Source organism: Emys orbicularis, chromosome 22, assembly GCF_028017835.1.
Source record: "Emys orbicularis isolate rEmyOrb1 chromosome 22, rEmyOrb1.hap1, whole genome shotgun sequence".
In the NCBI taxonomy this organism is placed as follows: domain Eukaryota; kingdom Metazoa; phylum Chordata; order Testudines; family Emydidae; genus Emys; species Emys orbicularis.
This window is the reverse complement of record NC_088704.1, coordinates 7,184,194-7,211,039: the sequence shown is the minus strand read 5'-3', so window position 1 is coordinate 7,211,039 and position 26,846 is coordinate 7,184,194. Positions and strand designations below refer to the sequence as shown.

At 55.4% G+C, this 26,846-nt stretch overlaps 1 protein-coding gene across 2 annotated transcripts in view; it reads right to left on the bottom strand.

Annotated features, from left to right (window-relative positions):
• ARHGEF10L (Rho guanine nucleotide exchange factor 10 like) overlaps positions 1-26,846 on the bottom strand; it is a 130,214-nt gene that overhangs the window by 41,999 nt on the left and 61,369 nt on the right. For both annotated transcript variants that reach the window (XM_065421255.1, XM_065421256.1), the window contains 9 exons: positions 25,827-25,841; positions 25,362-25,543; positions 23,230-23,345; positions 22,450-22,577; positions 21,145-21,245; positions 13,781-13,902; positions 8,090-8,176; positions 7,104-7,336; positions 5,741-5,895 (listed from right to left, as the gene is read on the bottom strand). In XM_065421255.1, coding sequence (XP_065277327.1) covers positions 5,741-5,895; positions 7,104-7,336; positions 8,090-8,176; positions 13,781-13,902; positions 21,145-21,245; positions 22,450-22,577; positions 23,230-23,345; positions 25,362-25,543; positions 25,827-25,841 — 1,139 coding nt within the window. The remainder of the gene's footprint in view (positions 1-5,740; positions 5,896-7,103; positions 7,337-8,089; positions 8,177-13,780; positions 13,903-21,144; positions 21,246-22,449; positions 22,578-23,229; positions 23,346-25,361; positions 25,544-25,826; positions 25,842-26,846) is intronic.

Genomic DNA, 26,846 nt, shown 5'->3' with positions numbered 1-26,846 from the left:
TCCAGGCAGCCTTACTGGTCTCACTAGGACCCCATGCCCCTGACATGTGCCACCAGCACCACTGGCAAAGGCAAACCCCCTTTAGCTCAACTGGAAAAGGGACATTCCCCACCATGCCGCACTCCACCATTGGGAGCCCACGCCCAGCGCCACCGCATGAGACTTCCGAAATCCGAGGGCTGAGAGATAACCAGAGCCCTTGATGACGCCCATGGGCTGCTCTTCTGAGCCCAAGTCCTTAGCAGGGCTCCTCTGAACAGACGAGGGATCGAGGACTCTGTCGGCTCATGCTGCACGTACACCGGCGTCCTGGATTGCATGCCCGCCTTTGGCCCGTGGATGGGTCCTGAAGCCTTGGGAAGGCTGGACTGCCGAGCTCCATGTTAAAGCCAGAGGACAGGGATCAGCAGAGACCCACCATCTGGGATCATACTGCAGCTCAGGAACTAGCCGCCCTCTCTGTAACTACAAGGTTAGTGCAGCCACGTTCCCTCACACGCTCCTTTCTCCACGGCCCCGCTGCTTTAATCTCTGTCCCGGGAGCTGGTGGGTTCAGACCCTGTGCTATTCTACACGTTCCCTGCCTTCCTCTCCAACGCCCACCCAAGCCAGAGCCCAAGCACGGCTCTGCCCACGGACTGGGGCGCTGCTCCAGTGTGATCCGGGCCCCTTTTAGGGGATACGGTGGCTTTGTTCAGTTCGTGGAGGGGCAGAGGGACCCAGGCACATTACGAATGTCTCTGCACAGACTTGCATGTTCATTCAGGCTCTTTCCTGCCCTCTAATGGTAACACAGGGGTATTCCCTAACCCGGCAAATATGGGTCTCGCAGGAGTAGGAGAGGGGAGCTCCACACAGCATCCTCCCCCATGCCTCCCATAATGCCTTTGGGCTTCTCAGCCCCCTGCCAGTCCTACGCGCCAAACTGCAATCGAGATCCAGCGCCTTCCCTCCAGCGAGAGTCACACTAGGTCTTCTTGATCACACGTGAAAGCCAGACGTAGGACAGAAAGCAGCTGCCCCCCCCCCCAACTCTCTAATCTTCAGAGGCTCCAGATGCAACCTGAACGCTGGCATAAGGCAACACACACAGCCGTCATTGCCTCATGGAAAGCCTTGGTAACCGCATCCACGGCAAGGTCAGAGTTCCTCGTGGGCCATCACCTCTAGAGGCACCCTCCTGGTGGCCCAGCCAGCCCCAGGCGTATGTAGTGACCCCCGCTGTGAGCTGGCGGTGGTGGGAGAACATCCGGCATTCAGCCCCAAACCACAGACTTCTACACTTGAGCTACAGGAGTAGCTCCGTCCTCTAACAGCAGCAGTAAACGGTTCTCCTCCAAGTGGGCCTGCCCCTATAGGGGGAATAGGATGCTTCATCGGCACATGGACACAGCTCTGCTTCATTCCCACTGCCCCAACCTTCTCTCGGTGCCTTGGCCCCTACACTGGGAGTGGGAGGGAGGGTCAGTAATTCCAGAAGTCAGGAGCTGGAAATCCCAGCAGGAATGAAGTCTCCCTGGGCTCATCCACCTGACACCCGGCTCACCTCTGCTGAGAGGCAGGGGCAACTGAGTGGATCCGACTTTAACAGCATCCCAGAGAAAAGCAGCGTATGAATAATTGAGGCTCAGATTAACCGGAAGAGCCGCAGAGGGGGCCATGCGAATCCCTCGCTCTCTCTTTTCTTACGGCCTCTCTTTGGCTGAGAAAGCAGGCAGAGCGCTGGGTGAAAGGGGGCACCCAGCAACGGAGCAGGGTGGAGACTGCACCCTTGTGGTGAAGATGGCGCATCTCCCCACACATCACAACCACTCACTTTCCATCCATACCACGCCTTGCAGTCAGGACCCTCAGGATTCCCACGGACACGGGATTCTTCCTCTTGTGCCAAGGAGAAATCCCCTTCCACGTGGGGTGAACCAAGGTGCGCTTGTGACTGACGTCTGCGCACCACAGCCGTGGCACCAGGACATCCAGGCTCTCTGCACTCCAGCAACCAGAGCACCCTGCCTAGCAGCCATGGAATAGGCAGATGCCCCAGGGGGCTCCTGGAGACTGGAATCCGGGATCCTCACCTAGCAACAAGACAAGGCCGGGTTTGCCTCTGGAAGTGGGGCCCATGTGAAGCGATGCAGAGCAGCTCCACACCAACTGTTGGCTGTACAATGGCTGAAGACAATGTCTGAATCCAGCTGCCAGCCAGGGGGCTAAACACCGCCCCCATCTTGACACATCAAGCACCTTCATCTCTGGCTGCTGGACTAGTCGAGGACCTCACAGGACCAGGCCCCACTGCTGGTTTAACAGGATGGGAACCACCCACATCCGGAGGGACCTAATGGCACCGCATTGGTAGCTGTGCAGTTTATATGGCTCGGCCGGGACAATGGGACCGAGACCTCGAGTTTCCACCTTGCAGATCCTTCCCGGACACGGGAGACCCAGTGACAGTCCCTGGGTAGGGCCGACTGACCTTGGCCCGCCGTCACTGCGCTTTTCACAGACACCGATTTGTCCCGCCAAGATTCCCCATGGCTTCAGCAGAACATTAAAGAGCCGTGGGAGCCAGAGAGCTGAATCGGTCACGAACGACATTGCGGGGGCTCGTTTGCTATTCCTGAAAGGCTTCCAGAGGGAATCTGCTCCCTTTATAAAGTCAAAGAGAGGATTTTGCAAACCACCAGCCCCGAGAGCTCCAGGCGCATTCCAGAAAACAGCCAGCCTGCAGCCTGTAAAGATCCTGCACCTCGGAGAGAAAGGAACCCCGGCCCCCTCCCCGGAACCCCAGCGCCTGGCCTCTGTGCTGGCTACCGCCCCGACACTAGCAACAGGTGCAAGCTGAACTGATGCCCAAAACACGAGTAGACAGGCCCAAGCCGCCTGCCGAAGCCAGGCTGACCAGCTGTGCACCAGAACTGCAGAGACAATGCCACGCACTCCCTGCGGGTGCCATACCAATGAAACCAGCCAAGAAAGTCATTCCTGTCCCTCCCAGCCCCTCTCCACCCGCCTTCAGCTATGAAGGGTAACCCCTTGCACTAGAAACAGAAGTGAAGGGGGCAGAGCGTGGCGGGTCATTAAAGCCGGGCGAGTCCCAGGGAGCCGGATCCCCAAAAGAAGCAAGGCCCAGCAGCAGGGGAGAGGCTGGGAGGAGGTGGAGATGTCTCAGAGCGGAGGAGAGGAGCGATACGCAGAGCCGGAGCGGAGAGCTGTTCCCGCTCCGTGCGGTGCAGGGAGCTGGGTTCCCTACCGTATTTATCCAACGGAGCGAGAGCTCCGTGAACCCTGCAGATATGTGCACGTATTTACATTCCCACACACTAGGGTTACCATATTTAAAAAATTTTTTAAAAAAAGGACACTCCACGGGGCCCTGGCCCCGCCCCAACTCCGCCCCTTCCCCACCCGGCCCCGCCCCAACTCCGCCCCTTTCCCAAAGTCCCGCCCCAACTCCGCCCCCTCCCCTGAGCGCCCCGCATTCCCCCTCCTCCCTCCCAGCCACGCAAAACAGCTGCCCGAGCGCTACCGGCTTCACGGTTTGCCGGGCAGCCCCCAGACCTCCAGACCCTGCGCCCCTCGCCAGGCGCTTCCCCCTCCCGGGCTCCGGCTGCGCTGAGGAAGCGCCCGGCCGGGGGCGCAGGGTCTGGAGGCTGCTCGGCAAACCGTGAAGCCGGTAGCGCTCGGGCAGCTCGGCTCTTCAGCTACACAGAGCTGAGGTGTCTGGGGGGAGCTGCCGCCGCCGCGGGGGAATCCGCCTGCGGCTCGCAGCCTGCTGGAGCCGCTCTAAGGTAAGCAGGGGACTAGTATTTTCCCGGACATGTTCGGCTTTCTGGCAATTCTCCCCGGACGGGGATTTGAGGACCAAAAAGCCGGACATGTCCGGGAAAATCCGGACGTATGGTAACCCTACCACACACTCCTGCCTGCCTGGGAGATGGCTTCCTTTCGCCTCTCCCCCTTAAATTAAAACCTATAAATGCCTTATCAAAAACTCATTTAAAAAAAACCAAACACTCTGCCAAGTGGCGTCAGCGTTCTGCGCACGCCCCCGTGTAGAACCCTGAACGGGCCACGATGACACAGCCATGCCAGCTGCTCAATGCAGCACCAGGAGAGGGAGCAGAGACCTCTGGGCCGCAGGAGCGAGTGTTCCCCACCCCACGCCATTACAAACAACACCTGGCATCCAACGGCCAACCCAGAGGGGGAAAATCATCCCTGCCCAAAACTCTGCACAACCCGCCATTCAGGCATCTTCCCCTACGCCTGATCCACCGAGGCTAGGAGTCTGTTGCTGATACCAGCACAGGTGCTTAATCCTTTAGCTCAAGGTGCATGGGTGCACGCTCTGGGCTTTGAAAGTCCCAGGTTCAAGCCCTGACGGTGACCAAGATGATGGTCAGCACGTATGAACCACTTTAGCCCTATTTTGAGAACCTGAATGGTGTTTATGGCTTTGCCCTGGCCCTCAGTAGCCATGTACATCATCAGTCTCAGTCCTTGGTTGGACTCGATTTATTCGGGTAAATGGACATTCCTGGAAAAGGGCGAAATTGGCCACAAAAAAAGGTGATCCTGACAGATGTGTCACTTTGGCAAACACTTGTCTAGCTTGGCAGGCCAAGAAAGGCTCATTGGATTGAATGGCTCCAAACAAACGTCCGTTGTCCAACTAGAAGTTAGAGCAAGGAAGTTTAAAAGCCATTTGGAGACAACCAGGGTCTTCTATGCCAGAGAGAAGTGACAGCCCATCAATAGGAAATTAGTCTATAATTCTCAAATAGGAGTTTATTTCTGCAGCTGTTACGAATCCTGAATTCCAGCAATTGCATTCTGAACAGCCAATTAGCATCTCTCTCTATATAGCAATAGCAGGAAAGAAAGTTTTAAAAACCACTTGGCAATAAACTTGGACCAACTTTCCCTACGGGGTCCAGGGACGGTTCGGACAAGCCTGTCCCTCCGTTGGGTCAGTTAAGATTTGTCCTGCTTGTGACGACCCCCTGAGACACTTAGGGCAATCCAATCCCGACTGGACCATGCATGCAGGCCACAATTACTGTGTCTGAATACCCAATAACTGACTGAAAACTGCAGGCCGGTAAATCCAATCAGCGCCCTGGATATCTCGCTAACTATTGTTGTATATGGGACCCTTTAATATCACATCATCTCTCTTTGGTACGTCTATGGCCTTCAGTACTGCAGGAGCCGAGTGCCTCACAATCTGAGACGTATTTATCCTTACAACCCCCCTGGGAGGCAGGGCAATGCTGCTATTCCTGTTTTAGAGATGGGGGGAAATGATGCACAGAGAGATTACGTTACTTGGCCAAGGTCACAGAGGAAGTCAGTGGCACAGCAAGGAATTGAATGCAGGGCTCCCACACCCTAGGGGCTAACCTATGCCCCTCACTCATCCTTCCCTTCTGAACACGCCGCAGGCCACTGGCCAGAGTCTGAGCACAGCAGCTGGTAGGAAGATCCAATTCCACCCCTCCCAGCTACACTGGGCATGTTACACCCGTGCTCCAGGCACGGATTTGCGGGCGATGCTCCAATGCAACAGCAGCAAAGGGTTAACTAGGGGCCCCACTGCAGCCAGGGCAAAGGCAAGACGAAGGTACTGGCCCCGCAGCTGGGAGACCCATTTCTGTCTCCCCTGCCTCATTCCAGATCCCTGAGGAGGGCACGTCAAAAGCAAAGCGCCTGCCTCCCCGGGCGCCACTCCCACACTCACCGTTGTTTCTGGCGTAAGCAGCTAGGGTGCCGTTCTGCAGTCCAGCAAACAGGTACTCGGGGCTATGCTTCAGGCAGAGGACAGGCTGCCGCCCCGGGCTTCGGCAGGTCAGCAAGCACTGAGTCCCCGTGTCGACGCTGCCGTACACCAGGATGCTGAAGAGAGGGGGAAGGAGTGGGAAAGCCCAGAGTAACCATGGTGAGCACCTGTACGAAGTCCAGTCCTGCCAGCCACTGACAGCACCGGGAGTCCCCCGCGCAGAGCGGTTAGCGGGAGCAGATCCAGCCGATCCACCTGCATGCAGCAGGTTCGGAACATGCCACCCCAGGCTGATTTCTCATGTTTCTGCTCCCCCCATTTGCTCCCGGACCGAGGAAGGTACGACCCAGCTCTGCCATGCATACGATTTAAGCCAGAACATGCATTCCCTCCGGGATGGAGATATCCCAGCCAGGGAGGAAGCTATGGCTCCCGCAGCTCTGTCTGAATGGGGAGTTCTTGGACTGAAGACGTGCCTGGCTGGTGTCTGCAATGCCAAACGCAGGGCTCCACCCTAGGGACAAGTGGGTGCGACCAGGTTAGGGTCACCGGGTGGCAGTTGCCCGTAGTAATGGAGCTAAGTGACAGCAGTGGGCAAATCCACACACACAGACACCAGGATTTCCAGAGAGAGCCAAAGCTAAGCCTGGGGAAATCATGGGTGCCCAGAGCTTGGTCTTTGCAGGGTCCTGGCTGGTGGGAGACGTCCTGCTGCTGCCAATGCCCAGAGCTCACAACAGCCGGCTCCTAAAGGAGACTATTTTTACCTGCATGGGCAGAGGAGTCTGAATCCCTCTGGCATCAAGTGGAGACAAGACCACGAGGTGCAGGGAGGGCTATGGGGGATAGATGGGGGAGGAGGGGTGGCATCTACCTGATCTGATTTGCAGATCCTGTCCCGGGCCTGGCCTCTGCCTTCCACTGTCCAGGCTGGAGGAGGCAGGAAGAATTTGGAGAGGAGCAGCCTTAAAAATCAGTGACCCCTTCCAGGAAGGGTGGAGAAGCTCAACGCCCAGCCCTGCCCATTGCTCTAGGAGTGGAGGCGGGTGAGGGGGACGTAAGACTTGAGATTTGCGGGGGGAGACGCTGGCTGTCCTCAGAATACTACTGGGGTGCAGAGGAGGAGGAGGAAAGCCAAAGACAGAACAACCGAAGGGCCAGCCAGCTGGACAGCCAACGGCGCTGCTAGAGCGTAGCGCTAGTGTTCGCAGGCTGTTGGCGCTCGATACGCAGCATGGCTACGGGACGGTCGCCATGGCTGCGCTGGGGGACACCTGCCTCCACGGAGGAGGCTGCCAGGCCGAGCCCCCGGCCCAAACCTCACCTGCCATCCTGCAGTCCCAGACAGATGGTGGGATGCGGCGCGGAGGGCTGGTCAGCTGCCGATCTCGAATCATCCGCTTTCCCCTGCTCTTGCTCCTCCTTGCTCTTCTCGGGAATGTATTCCATGCAGAGCACCTGGGAGGCCACCGGGAAGGACTTCACCGTGCGGGGCACCGTGCGGTTGAGCGAGAAGATCTCCACCTGGCCCCCTGCTCCTTCCTGGCCTCCTCCAACCTGTGGGGATGCAGGAAGCCACCCAGAGGGGCTTTTAACTTCTGCCCCTGCAGGCTGGAATATTCCCCCACCCCCGACACCTTCATCACCACTGCAAACAACAGGGTGCCCCATTTTCTCCCCCGGCTTTGCCATAGGGTGGAGACTGGGACGACAAGCTGCTTGGACCACGCCCATGGCAGCTCCTCCCGTGCAGGACTCTGGGTCATGCTCTCTGGCCAGGGGTTGGGGGGTCAGGCTGATCGGAACGGCCCCTCCTGGTCTGCAAGCTCTCGGAAGTGCACAGGATCTCCTTAAAGGAGCATCAGCGGGTGGAGCAGGGGGGCCTGTACCCCATGCCGCAGACACACTAGGCAGCACCCAGGGGGTTAATTACTGCAATTACATTGGGTAGTTTACGCACGGCCCTGCTTGAACATCTGATTTCCATGCAAGGAACCAAAACCCCAGGCCCAGGCCTAACTGGGGCTGTGGCATTTCACTGCCCACCCCCTTGCTGCCAATCCCCCTCCCATCTGACACTGGCCAACAGTGCCAGTCGCATGCTAGCCTGGATTGACCAGGAAAACGACCTTGGTGGAATCCCTTACAAAGCATCTCTCCTCTTCGCTCTCCTGCCCATCACCAGGGTATCTGAGCACCTCAAGCCTGAGCTAATTCGGGCTCTCGAGGGCGAGCCCCGACTGGGATTAGTGGGAGGCTCTCGCCTTCGACTCTCAGGAGCCCACGCAGGCCGGCTCAGCCCGTACTCACCCACAGGTACCCCTGCGGGAGGGAGGTGCTCACGGCAGAGAAGCCCAGCAGCGAGGACTGGACAGGATTGTGCACCACGGCTCCAAGCTGGAAGAGAGACGGGGACACGACACCATCAATCGAGGCCTGGACAGTGCTTTGCTGGGAAGCATCCTACGAGCATGAAGGTAAATGCAAGAGCCAAAACGCTCTCCCTGCCCTGACCCCCTCCACCGCCCGTCTGCACCCCAACGTGCTGAGAGGTGGAATTCGATCACATGCTCCCCAAACCACAGCGGCGCGGCTGCACAATTACGAGCCGTCAAAGTAGAGAAGATGGCCCTCTGCCCTGCGATCCGCGAGCAACCCCACTCCCCCGGCAGAGCCAGCTATGGTTTGCACACAAGCCTGGACATTTCACTGGCCCGCAGAGACATCAAAAGCTCGATTCTTCTCCTCCTGCTCTGGCCACGGGGGATTTTGAAGAGCCATTTTTAGAGACCCTGTTTTGAAGTCCGGTTTTCCATAGCCAGCTTCTCGACAGGAGCATGGGATATTTACAGAGCTCTCAATTGAACGGAAGCTGTAGTGGCGAGGTGGAAGGAAGAAGAAGAACAGCCACTGTCCGGCACACAGCCCTCATGTAAGATCTCAAAACCTGCCTCGGATCTTAGCAACCCCGCTTCCGTTTGGAATCGGATGCCACCGCGTGTTCAGATCACAACCTTTTGGAAAGGAGTGCAGGTAGGTAGCCTTATTAACAGATGGGGCAACAGAATCACAGACAGGCCCAGGGCTAAGCGACTCGGGATCACAGGTCAGGATCAATCACGGGGGCTTTTTTTAAGTCTCGCCCAAAGCGATCTGCTCAAGGTCACGCAGCGAGCTCGTGGCCAAGCCAGGAATGGAGCCAGGCGTCCTGTCTGAAGGTTCCATTATGGAACCTAATGAGCCTCCTACAGTTACAGCTGAGCTCTGGAGGTCTTCCAAACCACAGATCAATACCTTGGGCGGGCGGGGTGGGGAACGCAGGTAGATCAGCCTCAGAGGCAGAGTTTCAGATGAACTCTTGTGGCACAAACCAGACAAGTTTTGTTTGGCTCCCAGTTCCCTGCTCTGACCACTAGACTATTTTGCCTTTGCAAAACCCACAATCGTTCTCGGAGCGAGTGGGGAGCTATAGACCCAAATTCTCTTTTACATCTCGATTCCCTCCGCAACGATCAGAGCAAAGTGACTCCCCTGACTAAGACTTTTCCTGCTTTCTCTGCCCCCCAGTCAGCCTGGGATCGATATGCACGCATGCAGACAGACAGAGATGCATCTTTACTCCCTCTTAACCTCACAGAGCGAGGCCCAGAACTGCTGATATGCAAGTCAGGACAAAGCACCAGCTCGCTCTCCCATAGCTGTGCTAATGCTACAGCTCTAAGGGCAGCAAACCCTTGTTTTTGGCAGCAAAACGCAGCAGAGGAGACACACAGAGGGCACACTCAGGGGAGCGTTTAGACATGCCTGACCCTAAACCTGCTGCGGTTTGGGCGAAGTCAAAGCATCCATCACCTGCAGGGATCCATTCCCCCAGTGCCTGGAGGCAGCTGCAGACAGGGACTGGTGCGTAGGGTGCCCCCAGACAATAGATAGCCCAGCAAGGGCAGGATCTGGCAGCACCGCAGGGCCTGCAAGGATGGCGGAGAGCAGCCCAACCCAAAGCGTTGGTGGTGGCGGCTGGCGAGGGATGCGGTTGAGGGAGTTGCTGACTGGGTGCATCTCCACAGGAGCCCAGCACGGCTCCTACAAGCCCAGAGCACAGCAAACCCTCGAGGGAGGGCGGTAATGGGCAGGGATGAAATCCCCCCCTTCCCGGGTGAAGCCCATGGGATGATTCCCAGAGCGGAACCGTGGGGCATGGAGGCAAGATTTGCCCCATAGCTGGCCCATCCCTAGACACTGAACTGCACCTCCCCGTCCTCCCGCTTGCTGTTCCCAGTGGGCACATGGATGAATTTGGGCAGCCCCCATGACACGGCTCCCGTCGCTAGGCCAGGGCTCACGTATTGCAGGGTTTCCACAAAGGGCCCAAGAAGCCAAGAACTGGACATGGACAACCTGCAGCTGGACAGGTAAAGGGGGCGGGAGGCCCACAACAGATTGCTCCGGCCAGCGCATCGGAGACTGATGGATGCTCTTGGCAAAGCCGGCCACTTGGCACAACCAGCACGCTCTTGCTCAGAGCTCCAGGGCAGTAACTGCTCTTTAGGGTTGCCAATTTTGGTTGGACGTATTCCTGGAGGTTTCATCACATGACCATCCTTCAATCCTGGAGGTTGGCAACCCTGCTGCTCTTCCAGGGCACACGGATGAGGGCACCTCACCCCATCGCCCATGACTACAGCCTTTGCCGATGGCATTTAGCCCTTTAATGAGCGCCCCGGTTAGCCTCTCAGGGGGGCTTTTCTAGCCTTGTTTTAATTGACTGACGTTATTTATTCACCGGGACGCAGCCCATCTGCTAGGAACGGGCTGGAGAAGTCGCTCTCGTAGATGGAGCCGGGAGGGGGCTGTACGGAGCTGCCTGGATCAGGTGACAGACAGGGATGCAAGGAGCTCGTGCAGAGGGGCCAGGAGAGTGGGGGATGGGAGGGAATGGGAAGGGTGGAGAAGTCAAGGCCTTTGCCGACGATCGAATCCCTCAGCACAGGGAGGCACGCAGAGCCCGGGCACAGATTCGCTGGGATCGGCACCGGTCCCGCACGGGAACCCTTGCAGGAAGTTTGCTGCAGCGCAACCAACGCTGGGTCACATGCTTTTTGCCCTTGGCTTCAATATCCCCCCCATCCTCAAACGACAACATGTCACTTTGGCATCTTCCACTGCGGAGAAGCCCAGCAAGCGTTTGGGCACTGCCAGCTGGGAGTCGCTCCATTTCCTCCTGTAGCCCCCCAGGGGAGCGAGTGGGTACAGAGAACCCCCCCCCCCCCCCCCGGACACATCCTCCACGCCTCCACGTTCCAAGCACATCCACGGAGTGGGGGACTTGTCTCGGCACCAGCACGCACAGGGCCAGGCAAAGCCCAGCCTGGATTCTTTCCCAGAAGGGACCGAGGCCACCTCCCCGTTGGCACCGACTACGATCCGCTTTGCGAAGGAGCTGGAGCAGTCATGATTCGCCGCTGGTAGAGCAAGGTGGAGGGGGGAGAACCGGGGGGGCTTGGCCTGAATTTGGTGAGGGATCTGGAACGTTTAAGGCTCCGCGGAAAGAGACTGGAAGGTCCCCCAGCTCCTGGGACCCCAGTGAGATTCGGGTAAGCGTTTGAAGTCAGAGGACACCCCGAAAGCGAAGCAGACTCCACGGGGACAGGAGGGAAGGATGTTACCACGGCAAAGGAACTTTGTAGATTAAAGACAGAAGAAGGAGTGTTGTCCTCTTCCAGCTGGTGCCCTTGTTAGCATGTTAAAAAAACAACTGCACAGAGCAGAATCTATGGCAGGGCTGATAAGAAAGCACCGCGCCTGCAAAACACACACAGCCCTGCTCCCCCCCCCGGAGAGAGACAGCCCGCCATTTGGTCTAATTAGCCGGCACGGCAGCGAGGGCTCCAGAAGGAATGTGTTCCAGGCTCCCGCCGGAGCCGGCTGCGGGACGGGGAAGGGAGCCGGCGGCTCGACAACATCACATCTGTTACTGTCGGTAATTGGATGAAACCCCCCAGCTCTGGGGAACCCTAATTCATCCCGCCGATGGAGCGGTGATTGGGTTACTTCTGTCACGAATGGCAACAGGGAAGCTGGGGTGGGAGGAGAGAGGCTGGGGGGCTGGTACTGGCCACGCCTCTTGAAACGGAAGCAAGAGGAGACAGGCGGGTGCCTGAAGCCATGCTTAGCTAACACCCGTTAGCCATGACGCACCAGAGACAGCACTGTCCAGACAGAACTCCTGGGTTCTATTCTTGCATTGCCACGGAGACACCGTGCCTCAGTTTCCCCATGAGGATGTGACTCACCTACCTCAGAAGGCTACTGGGAGGGTTAATTGGCTACCATCCCCCTAAGCCACCAGCCTCTTATGCCCTCTCCATAGCACGTGCCTGTGTCGCTGCACTGAACCTGCAGGGGGCTTGGGAGAGTCCACCCCTCCCAGTCTCCCCAGGACCTTGCCTGATTCACGCCCTATATCTGAGGCGCCAAGCGACCGACTCCTGCAGGTGCTCCAGGGCTGGGGAAAAAAGCACCCACTGGCAGCCCTGCAGATCAGCACCTCCCCCTGCGCCTAAGCACCTCCCGGCAGCCCTGCAGCAGTTCAACTCCAGGAGCAAGGCAGGCGGATCAGGACCACCACATGGGCGTTTTGAGTGGCTGTTTGAGCAGATCAGCAGGGTTTTGCAGCCAACCTTCAAGCCCTCCCACCCCACACTGCAGTCAGGAGAGAAGCAGAGACGGGGTGTTGTAAAGAGTGCGGCAAGGCAGCCAAGACCAAACCGGTTTTGTCGTCGGGAAAGCAGCATGCTGCAAGGAAAGGCTGGCTGGTAGATCACGCCCTGAGCTCCCAGGACAGCCCCGGAAGAAAGCAGGTCACTAAGTAAGAGCTGCGGTGGTGATTCAGCCGGTCTTTAATCCCTGCACTGGTTTCTGTGCGCAAGAACTACCGGGAGCTTTCGAGTGGTTTTCACTGGCTTGTTTCCCGAAACGCTGCATCCACCCACTTAACGTGGGTCGTTTGTAGCATCCCGCTACGGTATCCCCATGGATAGGCAAATGTGGCTGCCTGTTATCTTGGTTGTGCTGAGAGGCCCCAACTGAGATGAGGAGTCCATGGCGCTAGGTGCTGTCCATCCATCTACGGACAGACTGTCCCTGCCCCGAGGAGATCACAGTGGGAAAAGCCCAGACCGAGGGAGCAGAAATGACGGGCTGGTATCCCCATGCTGGGAACGGAGCAGAGAGAGATTAAGTCTCTTGCCCAAAGTCATTCAGTGAGTTAGTGGCAGAGCCAGGATCTCTGACGGCCAGTCCAGTGCCGTACCCGCAGGGGGACCGTCGCTGTCCATGCGTTCCTAACTTGGGAGGTCGCCAGGCTCGTATCACACCGTGCCAAGGTTGTACCATTTACTTAGACTGCCAGCTCACCGGGGCAGCGACTGGCTTTTGGTTCTGTGTTCGTACAGCCCTAGCACGGTGGGGGTCCTAGGCACTTCTGCACTATCAGCCAACCACCGCCCGTGGTCTGAGCAAGCTGACCACAATACCTAGGGCAGGCTTACCTGTGACAGGTGAGCCAGCATCGACCCAGCACCTAGAATTTCCACTGGCCTGCAGTCCAGTTCCAGAGACTCCCCTCACTTCCCTGAGCCACCATCCTCTCTTTTGCTAGCATCTAGCCACAAAAACCACACAAGGACTCGCCCCGATTCTACCACCGGGGACCAGTCCCACAGTAGAGGCGTCCAATCCTCCGAGACCAAGAAACCCTCCTTCACCTTCTCCTGTTAGCGTCTCCCAAAGTGACATAACCTCCAGTCTCCTACTTAGTAGCACTGACCGGAGCACCGGTCCCCATGTCCCTTACAAGCAGCAAAGAGAGGCACCGGAAAGACGGAGCCGGGGCAATGCATTAACATGGGGCAGTCTAACAGCCCACCTCACATCTGCTCTCCTCGGCATCCAAACAGCCTGGGGGAGAGGAGAAGAGAAAGGGTGATGCTGGGTTCTTACCTGCAGGTCGAGGGCATTGGAGGAGAAGGCAGGTACGTGGCACGCCAGGATGGGACACCAGAAGGGAGCTTTGCTTTTCTTGTCTTCGTCAGGACACAGCCACCCAGGTTGGTTCTCCTCCCCTGTGGCAAGCGGAGCAGGCAGGGGAAGTTAACAGCTTTGTAGGTCTTCATATAGACCATTCCCTCCCACCCAGCGCTCCCCGAATGCCTCCAAACACACAGAGCCGAGGGGATTAGAGCCCCAGCTGTCTGTAAGCGCTAGAAGGGGTCTTTGCCCAACGCACCAAGAAAAAAAAAAAAAGAGGTTTCAAGCCCTGCTTCTTCGAGAAAAAATGTCCCCATTCGGCAAAGAATTAGAAACGGGCCCCAAGCCACACCACTGGGACCTGGGTTTTAAAGTGCTCCCTGCCCTCCAGTTCGGGGAGTGCTGATCCCACTGAAGTAGTTACATGGCCTCCAACACTACCGCACAAGAACACCTTGCAAAGCAATGTATTTATCCCTACAGTGCCCTGTGCTAGCATCAGCCCGATTTCACAGACGTGGAACGAAGGCTCAGCTGTCAGTGACATGCCCAAGTAGATGATCTGGGATGAGAACCCAGATCTCCTAAGTCCCAGTCCAGTGATTAACCAATAGCGCAGCCCATTTACAGACAGGAGCAGAGATCAGCAGCTGTGATATTACCATCAGTATCCAACTTTCAAGGGTGCTGGCCCAGGATCATTTATAGCCGAGGACACACAAGAAGCCATGAGCTAACATCACACGTTCCTCACGACACGGCTTCTCTACTTTTATTTCCTACTTTTCTCCAAGCAGCCTCTTCCGTCCCCTCCCTGCTATTGTTTTAACAGTGAGCCAGGGTCGGGACAGATCATATTTGCAAGATCATCATACGTGGCTCAGAACCAGCCTGGGGAACGCAGGGTTCCAGAGAGAGTCTCACCCTTGAGTCCAGCAGCTCCTTGCATGGTGACTGTGCATTTCATGTGTCTTATTTAGTCGTTTTCTAGACGGCCATTCCCAAGTATGTGCCTTGCCCAGACACCCTGGCCTGAAACACTGGTTTGCCCAGCCAACCATGGGTAGTAGCTAAACCCACACAGCCCCGAACCCCTATGCACCTTTGGGGGGAAGCTGCCCTAATTGCTGCAGGAGACTAGTCTCTGATGGACAAGACAGAGGAACTTCTACAACTAGAGAAACTTCTGCCAGCAACGCTCCTCCTCCAACACAAGGAGGAAAGTCAACAAGAGCTCCTCAGCCGACCCAACGAGCTAACAGGAGCTGTTCAGATGAAACAAGCCCAGGACGTTCTCTGAAGAACAGATCCTTCCAGCCACCTTGTCACTCCCAGAATGGATCCTTCCCTTTCCACCTGCGGCCAGAAGATCAGGCACCTTCATCTCACCTTTAATGCACAGGGGATGGAGGGTTGGGGGAGGTCCACACTGCAACCAGAGGTGTAATTGCAGCACAGGCAGGCATACCCGAGCGAGCATTAATCTAGCTAGCCTGGCTAAATAGCAGTGAAGACGGGGTGACACTAATTTGGTGTGGGCAGCAGATTTGATCAACAGGGTTTAAAATGCATATGGCTCATCTGCTCCCAATGAACCTAACGGGTGGAACCAACGTTAGCCACAAGGAAATGCATTTCCAAGGACTAAGAGCGGTTCTTTGCGCTTATTCACCTTCGCTCACGCACTGAGCTCTTGACTGCAGCACGGAGCAGAGAGAGCCAGGCCCGAGCAGCGGCAGCAAAAAAAAGGAAAAGAAATAACAAAACATTTCTTCACATGAGGCTTTAATGCGTTTTTATTCCTAACTGGTGGTTACAGGATTTCCCCGCAGGCATCCCAGATAAAAAAACAAACTGTTAAAAACAAGAGAATCAAAACTCCTTCCAGCCTGGGGGAATCCAGGCATTCAAATAAGATTTCAAATGAATTTTTCTTCCATTAAATTTTTTTTTTTTTTTTTTTTGCTGCAGTGGCTGGTGGAGTTAAACAGAAACAAAGATAAGAAGGGATGCAAGTGTCGCCAGGGAACTCTCCGCTGCCGGGGGACCTGAGCGCGCAGGGGAGCTGCGGCCGCCCAGAATCATCTGCTTGCTTTCTTTCCCCCGTTTAATGAAAAGATCAAAGGGCGACCGTGCTCTGAAAAGCAATGCTACCAATGACATTGCGGGGTTACACAGACAGACACTCGCAATAAACTTCCCGAGGGGATGTGCTCCATTTACAAAACAAGGGAAGATTTGAAGCTGCTCTTCGTGGCACGTGCCAACTTAGATGTGACAAAGTAGAGATCAGGTGCGGTTTTCCAAAAGCGACTGGTGAATTTGAGTGCCTCGGTACTGGGCCTCTCAAATTAAAACCCCTTAAAAGGGGCCCAACTGCTAAGCACCCACCCTCTGAGGATCAAGGCCCTCTAAGGCGTCTCAGACGAGGTACCCCAAACCACTAGTCAATGTTAAAAATCTTGGCCATCGCAATGGGATCTTTCTGCTGACAGTGACATAAGTTATAGGCTGAGTCCGACGGGGCATGGCACAGATTTTTGCTAAGACTATGTGGAAGATCAGCAGTTTCTGCATCTGCACCACAGTTTCACACACGGCAGTTTTTAATGAAACAGTCCAGGCAGTTCTAACCCTGATCACTCAGACACTGGACCAACATTCCCTGATCCCATCATCCCCCAGTTTTTCAGACCAGACGTCTCCTTAGGCAGAGCGCGTCATCTCCCTCTGGTTAAAATCTTGTGGCATGGTTAAAGCTATCCGCCTTGAGGCGTCTATATACGGGGTCACCATCCACATGGGTACGTCATACCTACAGTAGCTAAGGCACCTTTGCTGCCCTCTGAAAAATGGCCAGGTTCCAAGCCACAAGCTTCCATCCTTGGTCCCCCAAGTTCATGAACTTTCAGAAGAACTCAGCTTCTATAAAAGCACCAAAACACGAGTCCAGATTTTCATCGGCGCTCAGCACTGTTTGCGATGGCAGCTGCTAAGCGCAGCACTCCGTGAACAATCTGGTCTCGAGCACTTGAAAAATCAACCCTAAGCTCTTTGGAAAGCCTGTCACCGTTTTTACCTCATCCTCGTCTTCTTTGTATGGAGTCATCTGCAGAACAGACCCCACCAGGGCCTTTCCAAGGATGGCACCACACAGAAATACAACTCCGTCAGGAGAAGGCCGGTTGGGCAACCGTTCCGTAGTCAGGATTCTCAAGGTTGGCTGGAAGGTGGCCACACTAGGAAGTCTCTGTCCAAGAGTCCAGCCGTACCTATTAGCCGTGGGCTCGGGAGGCATTAAGGTTGCATGCACACACATCCGTTCCAGGCCGTGTTGTCCAAACAAGGAAGCTCGGAAAAGGGACAAACAGCAGAATCCTGCAGCATGGCAGTAAGAACCAGGCAGTCTCCAAGCGCTGGCCCATTTCCTCAGCATTCAGAGCCAGCACAACTCAAGAAAGCCCCCAGGCAGTAAGAGCGGGAGTTATTTATTTCACGGATTTCCAGGGCGCTGATGGTTGCGGCTGCCAGGCGCTTTAATTACAAGAAAATTAAATGCAAAACAAAGAGCCTTAATCAAATGCTGCACACAAACGTGTCTTGCCCTGAAGGTCAATGGGAGAGCCCAGGTGCAGCCTGGGAAGGAACAGATGCAGCCATGCCACTGGCTCAAGGCTCTGAAGCCCAAAACGTGGCCTGCAGACACCTAAGATGAAACCTGCAGTCAGTTCTGTTCCTTCTGCTTGGATTCAGTTAGGAACCCAGGATCTGCCACATTGCACCAGGCTGGGGTCCATCTTCTAGAGCAATCTCCTGTCTTCAACAGGACCCAGTTCCACCTGCTTCATCGACCGCTGTGATCATCTCATTTGTGTAAACACAGGCCACAAGGTGGTGTCCAGACCTACAGCTCAGACTTCGAGAGGGATGGAAAAATAACAGGTGGGGCTGGCTGGCTGAGATTCTCCCCCCCCCCCCCCCCCAAAAGAGAGGAGTAAAACGGGGTCCTTGCTATAGAAAGGAGCAAGGGGGACAGAGCAGGTGTCAGGGAAAGACAGGTGAAGGCACTCAAAGCACCCAGCCATGACGCACACTGCAAGGGTCTCCTGAGAGCTGTAATTTCATCTGAGCCCCCGGCTGGTTTTCTTCCATGCAGAGAGTGAACGCTCAACGTTGACCATTAGCTGCTTGGAGTGCCAGGGGCTGGGTTCCTCCCTTCTGGCTCTCTCAAACACAGCCAGGCTCGCTTTCGTGGGGACGCCAGCCAAGGAAGAGGCCTAGAGAGTCTCCCCACACCCCTCCTCTGCTCCAAACAGCACAGAGAGTGCTGCCCCATAGAGGAGAAATGCCAACCTTCCTGAGTCACGATCCACAATTGTCCTCCTCTTAAGACCTCCGATCAGAGACCGGATGGACATTCTCCACACACACACACACACACACACACACACACACACACACACACCCCACGTGCCCTGGGGATACAGGGGTAAGTAAATCTAATGAAGTAGCTCAAAGCAGTCGAGAATTCCACCCACCAATTCTGGTTTGAGACCCAGGGAGGAGGCCAGACTGAGGCCTGCCGTACGACACCGCTGAGTGTGTTCCATCTCCCGGAACGTGCTGCCTTCAGGGGACATCTGCGGGTTTGGTTACTTGAACTCTGGTTTAGCTACACTTAAGCCAGGGGTGCCATTTAAATAGGGGTGGGCAGTAGTGCCCCCTCCCTTCTCTGCGCTTCACACCAGGCAGGAGAACAGAGCAGGGGGCGTCCCAAGAACAGCCCCTCGTGCCAGGCAGAGCCAGGCGTCTTGCAACGTGCCGGGGGACAGGGACTGGGACCCCTCTGCATAACCTGTCTGCCGGGGCTGGCCGCACTAACGTGCAAGCGCTGAACTGCAGGACATGGCAGCTGATGCCCTGAGCCCACCAAACCCAGGGTGGATGGACAGAGGGGTGGTGCCCCAGGGTGCATGCGGAGTGGGATGATGCCCTGAGGGCTGGGGTTGGAGGAGTGTGCATGCTCAGGGTGGTGCCATGGGGCTGTTGGTGTACAGATGGATGGTACCCCAGGGGTTACTGGAGGAGGGGAAGAGATGGTGCTTGGGAAACTTAGAAGGGCCATGTATATGCAGAGGGATGGTGCCCTGGGGTGTGGGGCTGTGCGCATGCACAGGGATGGTGCTCCTGTACGTGCCGGCCGGCAGAGAGGTATAGTGCTGGGGGCTGTGCGCACAGAGGGATGGTTCCCCAGGTGAGGTGCATAAAGGGAATTGGTGCGGTGAACTTAACGCCTGGCGTGTCTGTTCTCTCCATACCTGCCTGTCGTGACTAAACAAGTTGGCTAGCAGAGAAAGAGATTCATGCTATTTAGTGCTTCAAACACATGCCCTTCCCCTGGGTAAAAATACTCCTTGTTTTATATCTTTAACTATCCTTCCCCTTCACTCTACACCCAGAGGGCAAATATCTTGGAGTCATCTCGACCCCAAACTCTTTCTCCCACCCTCCCACCCCCCACTACCACCACTCACAAGCTGTAATTCTAAATGGCAGTTACACAATTTCCCCCCGAGCCTCAGTCTGAAAAAAACCGTCTAGGCCGGGATACAATTGGCCCAGTATGAATGTAGTTTAAAATGTTGGTTTTCGAGTATTTCCTAAGCCCTGGGGAGCAGAGGAAAAGTCACTGACCCCTGCTTTGACCCTCTTCCAATTGGGAACGCCCTGCATCCCTATTTGGGACAGGTACTTAAGTACATACTTTAACCTTAGCACGGTCAACAGATCTCAAACACATGCTGAAAGTCAAACATGTGCTTAGGCACTTTCCTGAATCAAGGCCTCAACGAATTGCTGAAACTACCGGCCTGTCTCATGAGAGGCTGGCGTATATAAAACTCTGACGATGAGGGTATTTCAGGCTACTATCCAGGACGGTACATTTTCTGTACATTGGTAAGTTTCACGAGAAAGGCTGACAAAACCAGCTAGAACATTCAACAGTTTGTCCAAATGGAAATTAACATTGGGAACTTGTTAGAGGTGTTCCTGAAGAATCCTGGGCCTTCCCTCCATCAGTAGTTGCCTGTTTGTGCTGTGTTGGTAATTTCGTTGTAGGAAACCTACATGAAACCACAAATGCTCCCAAAATAGACTGATTTTTTACATTTTATCCTTAGCTTCCAGGGGCCTAAGCATCCTCAGGGGCCGCTGTTGCCAGCTGCCTCCCCCGCACTGAAATCAGACCCGGCACCCTGACTTAAGAAGCTCCTCTATGGAAGTTTTGTGCATTCTAGATTTGTAATTTTATGGTGTTTTCTGGCTACCCGAACCTGCTTTCCAGTTTCTGGTAGGCACTTGCACAACACAATGCCCAGGAAAACAGGGGAACAAAAGCTTATAAGAGCAGGCTTTTAAAAGCACAGAGGCATGAGTCAGAGAAAATTGCCCATCGCATCCATCTCATTGCTGACACTGCTAGCGGGGGGAAATCAGCAATCGCCCCAAGAAGTTCTCCACCATCCCTGCCACCTCTCAGCCAGCCTAGTGCCTCCTGCAGCAGAGAGACTGCAACAGTTGCTAACACGTGGGTCTTAACCACTATTCAACAAGGGGGGCGGGCATGATGAAAGACCGCACAGCTTCCATTTAAACAAACATCCCTGATGAAATAGCCCTGGTATTAGACTGCCTGCTGTGCAGCAGAACCAAAGATCTGCAGGCAAGAAAAATCACAGTGATGCCTTTTAATTAATCCGCGATGAAGCAGTCAGAACGATGAAGGAATAAGCTTCCAAGGCATCAAAGGCAACGGGAAGTCACCCTGATAAGAGACCTCTTTCAAGCCCTACATCTGATGTGTACAAACCAAGCCAGACTTCATGAACCAAGCCCACCTTGACCATGGTTCTCCATTGCCCTGCAGGTTGCACACTCATTTGCACCAGTGCAAAGCGAGAGTGAACCACGAGCAAATGAGCATGGGAGCATCGCACGGCAGTGGAGAGCCGGATCCCTTGATCTTAATGGAGCAACACACAGGACTGATTTGGCCCATCACTAAATCCCTCTTTGACTTGGATACGGGGCATCCAACATTCTGCTCTGGAGACTCTTGGGCGACACTGAGGAGCTAAAGGCCTTTCCTAGTCAAGCTCTTTGCAGCTCTGCTGGGCTTCAACGCTCCCAAGTTCCAACCTGTGCTGGGCAAGGACCTTTGATGCTTAGTTTTCCTGACCTATCAAAGGGAACACAGTCATCGACAGGCCCTCCCTGCCCCGCCCCTTCATTGGCATTCAGAGGGACGCCCTGCCCATGCAAACAGGGTTACTCACGCAGTCCTATCTTTGCCAAGTGCAGGCGGTTCACCCAGGAGATCTTGCTGAGCGGGTTTGGGGTGATGAAGACCACCATGAAGCTGATGGGACGGCCGGACCTGCAGCAGGAGGATGACGGAGGCCAGAATTTAGCTCCATTCTGAGTCTGACTGAAAGTCATTGATGGACCCAGGTTCCTAGTACACCCTAGCCCTTGCCTAGCTACCTTCTGTGCCAAAGGGCACGTCACCCGCCACAGCAGTGCAGCCACCCCTGCAGAGATGGGCGGTAGCTGTTTAAAAGGGCGCCCGGGGGCTATAGATAAAAGGGTAGGGTTGGAAATGCACTGACCATGCGGCGGGCAGGCCGGGAGTTTACATACAACATTATCGAGACAGGGAGATCATCCTGTCGTGGTTTCAGTTACTATGTTCATAGGGCTCGTCTTTGCAGCTACTGGAGTCACTTACGTGGCACATCCCCACACGTGGCCTGCGACTCTCCCAGGAGTCACAACCGGGGGTTGCCAGCACTGACCAGCTGAGGCAGCTGCTAGTTCTTGGGCCATGACCCCCATGCCCTGCAGAGCACGGGGCCTGGAAACGCTTTACAGGTTATGCCCTGACCTGACAGAGCCTGAGCTGTTCGACTGAGGAGCTGCATCTCAGCGAGAACGGAGGAGGGGCCCAATAATCGCTGCAGTGGTCTCAGCCGGCCGCCCTTCTCTCTGGACTAGATCCACGAGGGGAGGGAGGAAAAAGGAGCCAAGATTCATCAGAAGCATATTGGGCCAGATCCTCAGCTGGTGTAAAGCAGTACAGTACCACAGTCTGCTGATTTCCACCAGCTCAGGATCCACCATGAATCGTCTTAGTGTCTCCCCCAAATCAGGGCATAATCCCAGTGTGGGGTGGTCGGTTGAGGAGGATGTTCCTCCTTCCACCCCACCACAAATTAACTGGGGGCTGGGAGGGGGTTTACACCTTCCTCCAAAGCACCGGCATTGAACCAGTTGCTTGTTCTGGTTACGTCCCAGCCAGGCTAGGACAAGACAAGATTCGAGCTGCCCTGGCCCACAGATGTGTACAGGGCACTAGGTATAAGTGAGACCTTATTAAACTCTGGCATAGGCTTCCGTTACCGGAGACACGTACACCTGGACTGATCAAAGCATTGGAACACGCTGTAGCACACAATTCTGCACGGGCCTACCAGGAGATTGGCTAGAACGGGCCAATAGGACTTTGAGCATGGAGGCAGAATCGGAGGGCAGAGGGATGCATCAGGAAACATCCCGCCCATGGGATCTAAGAGCAGACTTACTTGTCCGTCTTCCCTGGAAGCAGGAGACGGAGGCGGCACTTGTTGGCCGAGTGGATCTCCTCCTCCTTCACTCTCATCATCCTCTGCAGGGCCAGGCACCAATCCTGGGCCACAGTCATGTTCAGATTCTGGAAGCAAGAGAGAAAAGGAAACCCCTGAGATGCAGGTATCAGAGCATGGCAGAGACGGCCAGGCAGGAGTCCAGGAGTTACCATCAAATTGCACCCAAAGGCCCACCCACTAACAGAAAAGAGCGGGGCCCTGGGCTAGCATGGGCACCCACGCTGCCAAGGGTGGAGAACCAAGTCCATCAGGAAGTTGGTATGTCTGGAGGTTCCTGGGGAAGCCAATGGCCATCCACTGTAGGACATCCACAGAGCAAGGTCTGCCTGCCTCCCCAGCTAAAGAGCCAGCGTAGCAACGTTGGGTATAGGTGCTGGGGAGGGGTACGTAGGACTGTGGCTAGTGAGGAGGGACAGCTGCTTTAGAAATAAGATAGCGACAAAAACCTCATTCAATGCCATTTTCTGCCCTGCTCCAAGGTTATGTTCTTTGGCGTTTAGACCACGAACCTGGGGCCTGATTTCCAGACTGCAGTGGCTTCCCCCAGCCTTGGTTATGTCCAAGTCACAAACCAGCTTGTGGCTCGCTGACCACAGGGGAAATAGCTCCATTTCTTTAGTAAATCCCATTCCCAACTGACCAGAGACCTGCTGGCAGGAATCAGCTTGGAGAGACAGAGCGGACACTGACTGTGAAGGGGAACTGCCTGGCCATTACCTGGTAGGTGCCATGGAGGGTGCTGATGAGTAGGGTTATCTGCTCCACCACAGCCAGATCCTTCTGCAAATCTTGGAGCTCCTGGAAGAGCCGTGGAGGACCCAGGTACACCTTATCTTGGGAGGAAAGCAATGCATTAGCGGGCAGAGAGGGGCTTAGTGGGTTTCTCAGCTGACCTTCCACTTTGGAAGACTTGGCTTCAAATCCCAACTCGGGTCACGGGGGAAGCAAGTTCGCATTCACCCGGCATACAACTGGCAGACTGTCCAGGAACAGAAGAGCAGCTAGAATTCAGGACTGGGGTACGTTAGCACGGTCGCATGGGGAAAGCTTGCGCAGACTCTGACAGTGCTACCCAGCCCCGGCTTTCCCAAGTGCCGAAATTCACTCATGCTCTGAGCGGGGATTCCACGGAGCCCTTTTGCCATCACCACTCTGGGTCTTCTTAGCAGCCAACCTCATAGGGCAGCACAGTCTTAAGTGTGGGGCTGCCTTCAGACACCCCGTGGATTTTAAAGCCAGAAGGAACCATCACTGTGATGATCTAGCCTGACTCTGGGGTGGGGCACGGATCGGCATTCATGCCACACTCCCAGTCAGTACCCGGGCCAAGCCGGGGGAGCGAATGATCCAACCAGCGGACCAAACTCTGTGATGACACCTGGTCACGTGCCACCTGTGGCACATTGCGCATACGCTAAGAAGTCGTCGTTTGACTCCTGCGTAGCGTAGGCCGGAGTCTCCCCCGGTAATCCCCGCATCGGGCTCAGATTATGGTTGACCTAGGGCACAACTTTCAGAACGACACTGAGTCTCGATTTAAAGACCCCACGCGATGGAGATTCCACCACGTTTCAAGGTCAGTCGTTCCAACAGCTAATGGCGATTGAGGCAGCACAAAGGCAGCTCCTTGGGGTATAAAAAATTGGCCCAGAAACAACAAGTTCAGAGACAATATTTCCACCTGATAGTCCCGACTGTAAGAGAACAGGCACAAGGGGGCTGGAGAGGGTAGAACGGAGATGGGTCAAGAACAGCCACGGGCAGGGACACAATGAGACATGTCCAGGAACCCAAGCAGCAAAGGGCTCCGGTTTCTGGTCCCATACAAGCAACTCCCCAACACGTGTTTATTGCTTGCGGAAGTTTCTACATCTTCAGTTTCAATACTGCCCACAGAGGAAGTCCCCCAGCTGGCAAACCAAAACAAGAGGCACAGGCAACGTTTGTTAGTCATCAGCAAAACGTCGCTGCAGAGGCCCAGCCAGCAACAGGCGCGGAGTCATTCCCGTGCTAGCCCTCATGTGACCGAGGAGTCATGGGCTCAGGCAACCTCCGAGTCTAACAAACACCGAGGCAGGGACCAGGTCTCTGGGCTCAGGAAAGACGCAATTCTTCCCCTTCCATCACGCAGGAGGCGCTGGCTAGAGCGGACGCTGCTGAGTTCAGTCACTGAAGAGAGCAGCCGAGCATTGATGGGGTGCTGCCACCAGGGGTGTGGGGATCAATGCAGTGGGGAGGGAAGGGCTGGGGAACCCCTCCTTTGGGGTCAGCGATCTGAAGAAGGCACCATGCTCTACCACATCACCATGGCCCAACTCAACGGCACATCCCAGTAAAATTCCCAGATTGACCCAGATTGCATAGCAAAGCCCTAATCACCCACTGCCACCACTGGAGTGAACCTGGGGGGGGGTGGATCTGGTGCACCCTCATGATCCCACAACAGAAATATTGCTGGGGCTCTGCCTCCATGAATGCTGGAGCCCACCTGGGGGGCTGACATGAGGATGGGACCCGGAGGGGCTGGAGCAGCCGCTGTGGGGTCCAGGATTGGGCCAGGGATCAGATAGTGGTGCGGCCAGCTCCTGGCTGGGAAGGGGAGGTCCCAGCAGTTCCTGAGTCTCCATAGATCCCCTTGCTCCCCCTCCTATCCCTTCCCTCTTCTCCTCCCACCTCGGCCACTTGAACCTTGAGCATTAAAAACGGCTCTGCCACTGGAGCTGTGGGAGTAACTCCATTGGCTGGTAACAGTAGTAGACTCTTATCCTCTGCGAAGCAGCCACCGACTAGAGGAAGACCGAGCACACTAAGCTGGTGTGCTACATCCCCACCGCCGAGCGGACACTCACTGGACGACTGGCTGGACGACGCGTGTTTTTTGGCTCCCGCGTTCTGGATGACCAGGTTGTCTTTGTCGTACGTGCTGTTCTCCTGCCCAACTTCTACCACCTGCACCTGGGGGAGGGCAGTGTTCCATTTCACCACATACTTGGGGCCCAAAGGGACGAGGCTGCTGATTTCCAATTGGCCTCTGCAGAGGGGGGAACAGTCTGTTAGTCCCTAAAAAATCATCCTTACACTCCACCAACTTCCCCATCCCCAGCCAAGCCCGAACCCTGCGGCACCAAGAGGGAACAGTCAGGTCATGCTAGGAGAACACCTCTAGACCAGAAAAAAGCAGAAATATTTGCGAGCCCAGCTCCCTTGCTTCGAAACTTGCATTCCACACCCTGCACCAGCGTGTTAATACCTTCCACCATAATCTGCACCCCCAACGCATGGGGCAAAAAGACCAGGCCACGTGCTAAGCCTACCTTGTACTCACGGGCCTGGAAAGAGAAAAGATTAACAAAGGTCACTACCACAATTGCATGCAAGTCCTCCGCTTCTCTCCCTTCCCTGGATGTTGCAGCTACTATTTTCTACCCTCTGCTCTGAAGAGAGAGACCTGATCTAGTAGTTCTGGAAAGCAGGAAGTCCCGAGTTCAAATCCCGGCTCTGACACCATCTGAATTCTTAGGCAAATCCCTTAGGGCAAAGTGTTCTGATTCAGGTGTGGAAATGCACATTCAGGCAGCTGCAAAGGGGCACTCAGCACCTTTGGAAATCAGGCTACTTATAGAACGATAGAAGATTAGGGCTGGGAGTCCTAGTCCTTCCCCGTGCGCTGAGGCAGGACCAAGTAAATCTAGACCATCCCGGACAGGGAGTTGCCCAACCTGTTCTTAAAAACCTCCAGTGATGGGGATCCCACAGCCTCCCTAGGTAACCTGTTCCAGTGCTTAACTCTCCTTAGAGTTGCAAAGTACTTTCCCAGTAGCGAACCTGAATCTCCCTTGCTGCCAAAAAAATAAAATAAAGTAAGCCGATGACGTCTTGTGCTACCCTCAGTGGACAATGAGAACAATTGATCACTGTTCTGTTGACAACAGTAAAGGGTTGTTATCATGTTTCCCCTTCAGTCTTCTTTTCTCAAGGCTAAACAGGTCCAATTCTTTTAACCTTGCCTCCCACATCATGTTCTCTAAACCTTTTCGCTGCTCTCCTCTGGTCTCTCTCTAAGACAGGGGTGGCCAACCTGGGGCTCCGGAGCCACATGCGGCTCTTCAAAAGTTAATACGCGGCTCCTTGTACAGGCACCAACTTTCCAATGTGTCGGGGTGCTCACTGCTCAACCCCTGGCTCTGCCACAGGCCCTGCCCCCACTCCACCCCTCCCCGCCCCCTCCCCTGAGCCTGCCGTGCCCTCGCTCCTCTCCCTCCCCCCCAGAGCCTCCTGCATGCCATGAAACAGCTGATCGGGAGGTGCGTGGAGAGAGGGGGAGGTGCTGATCG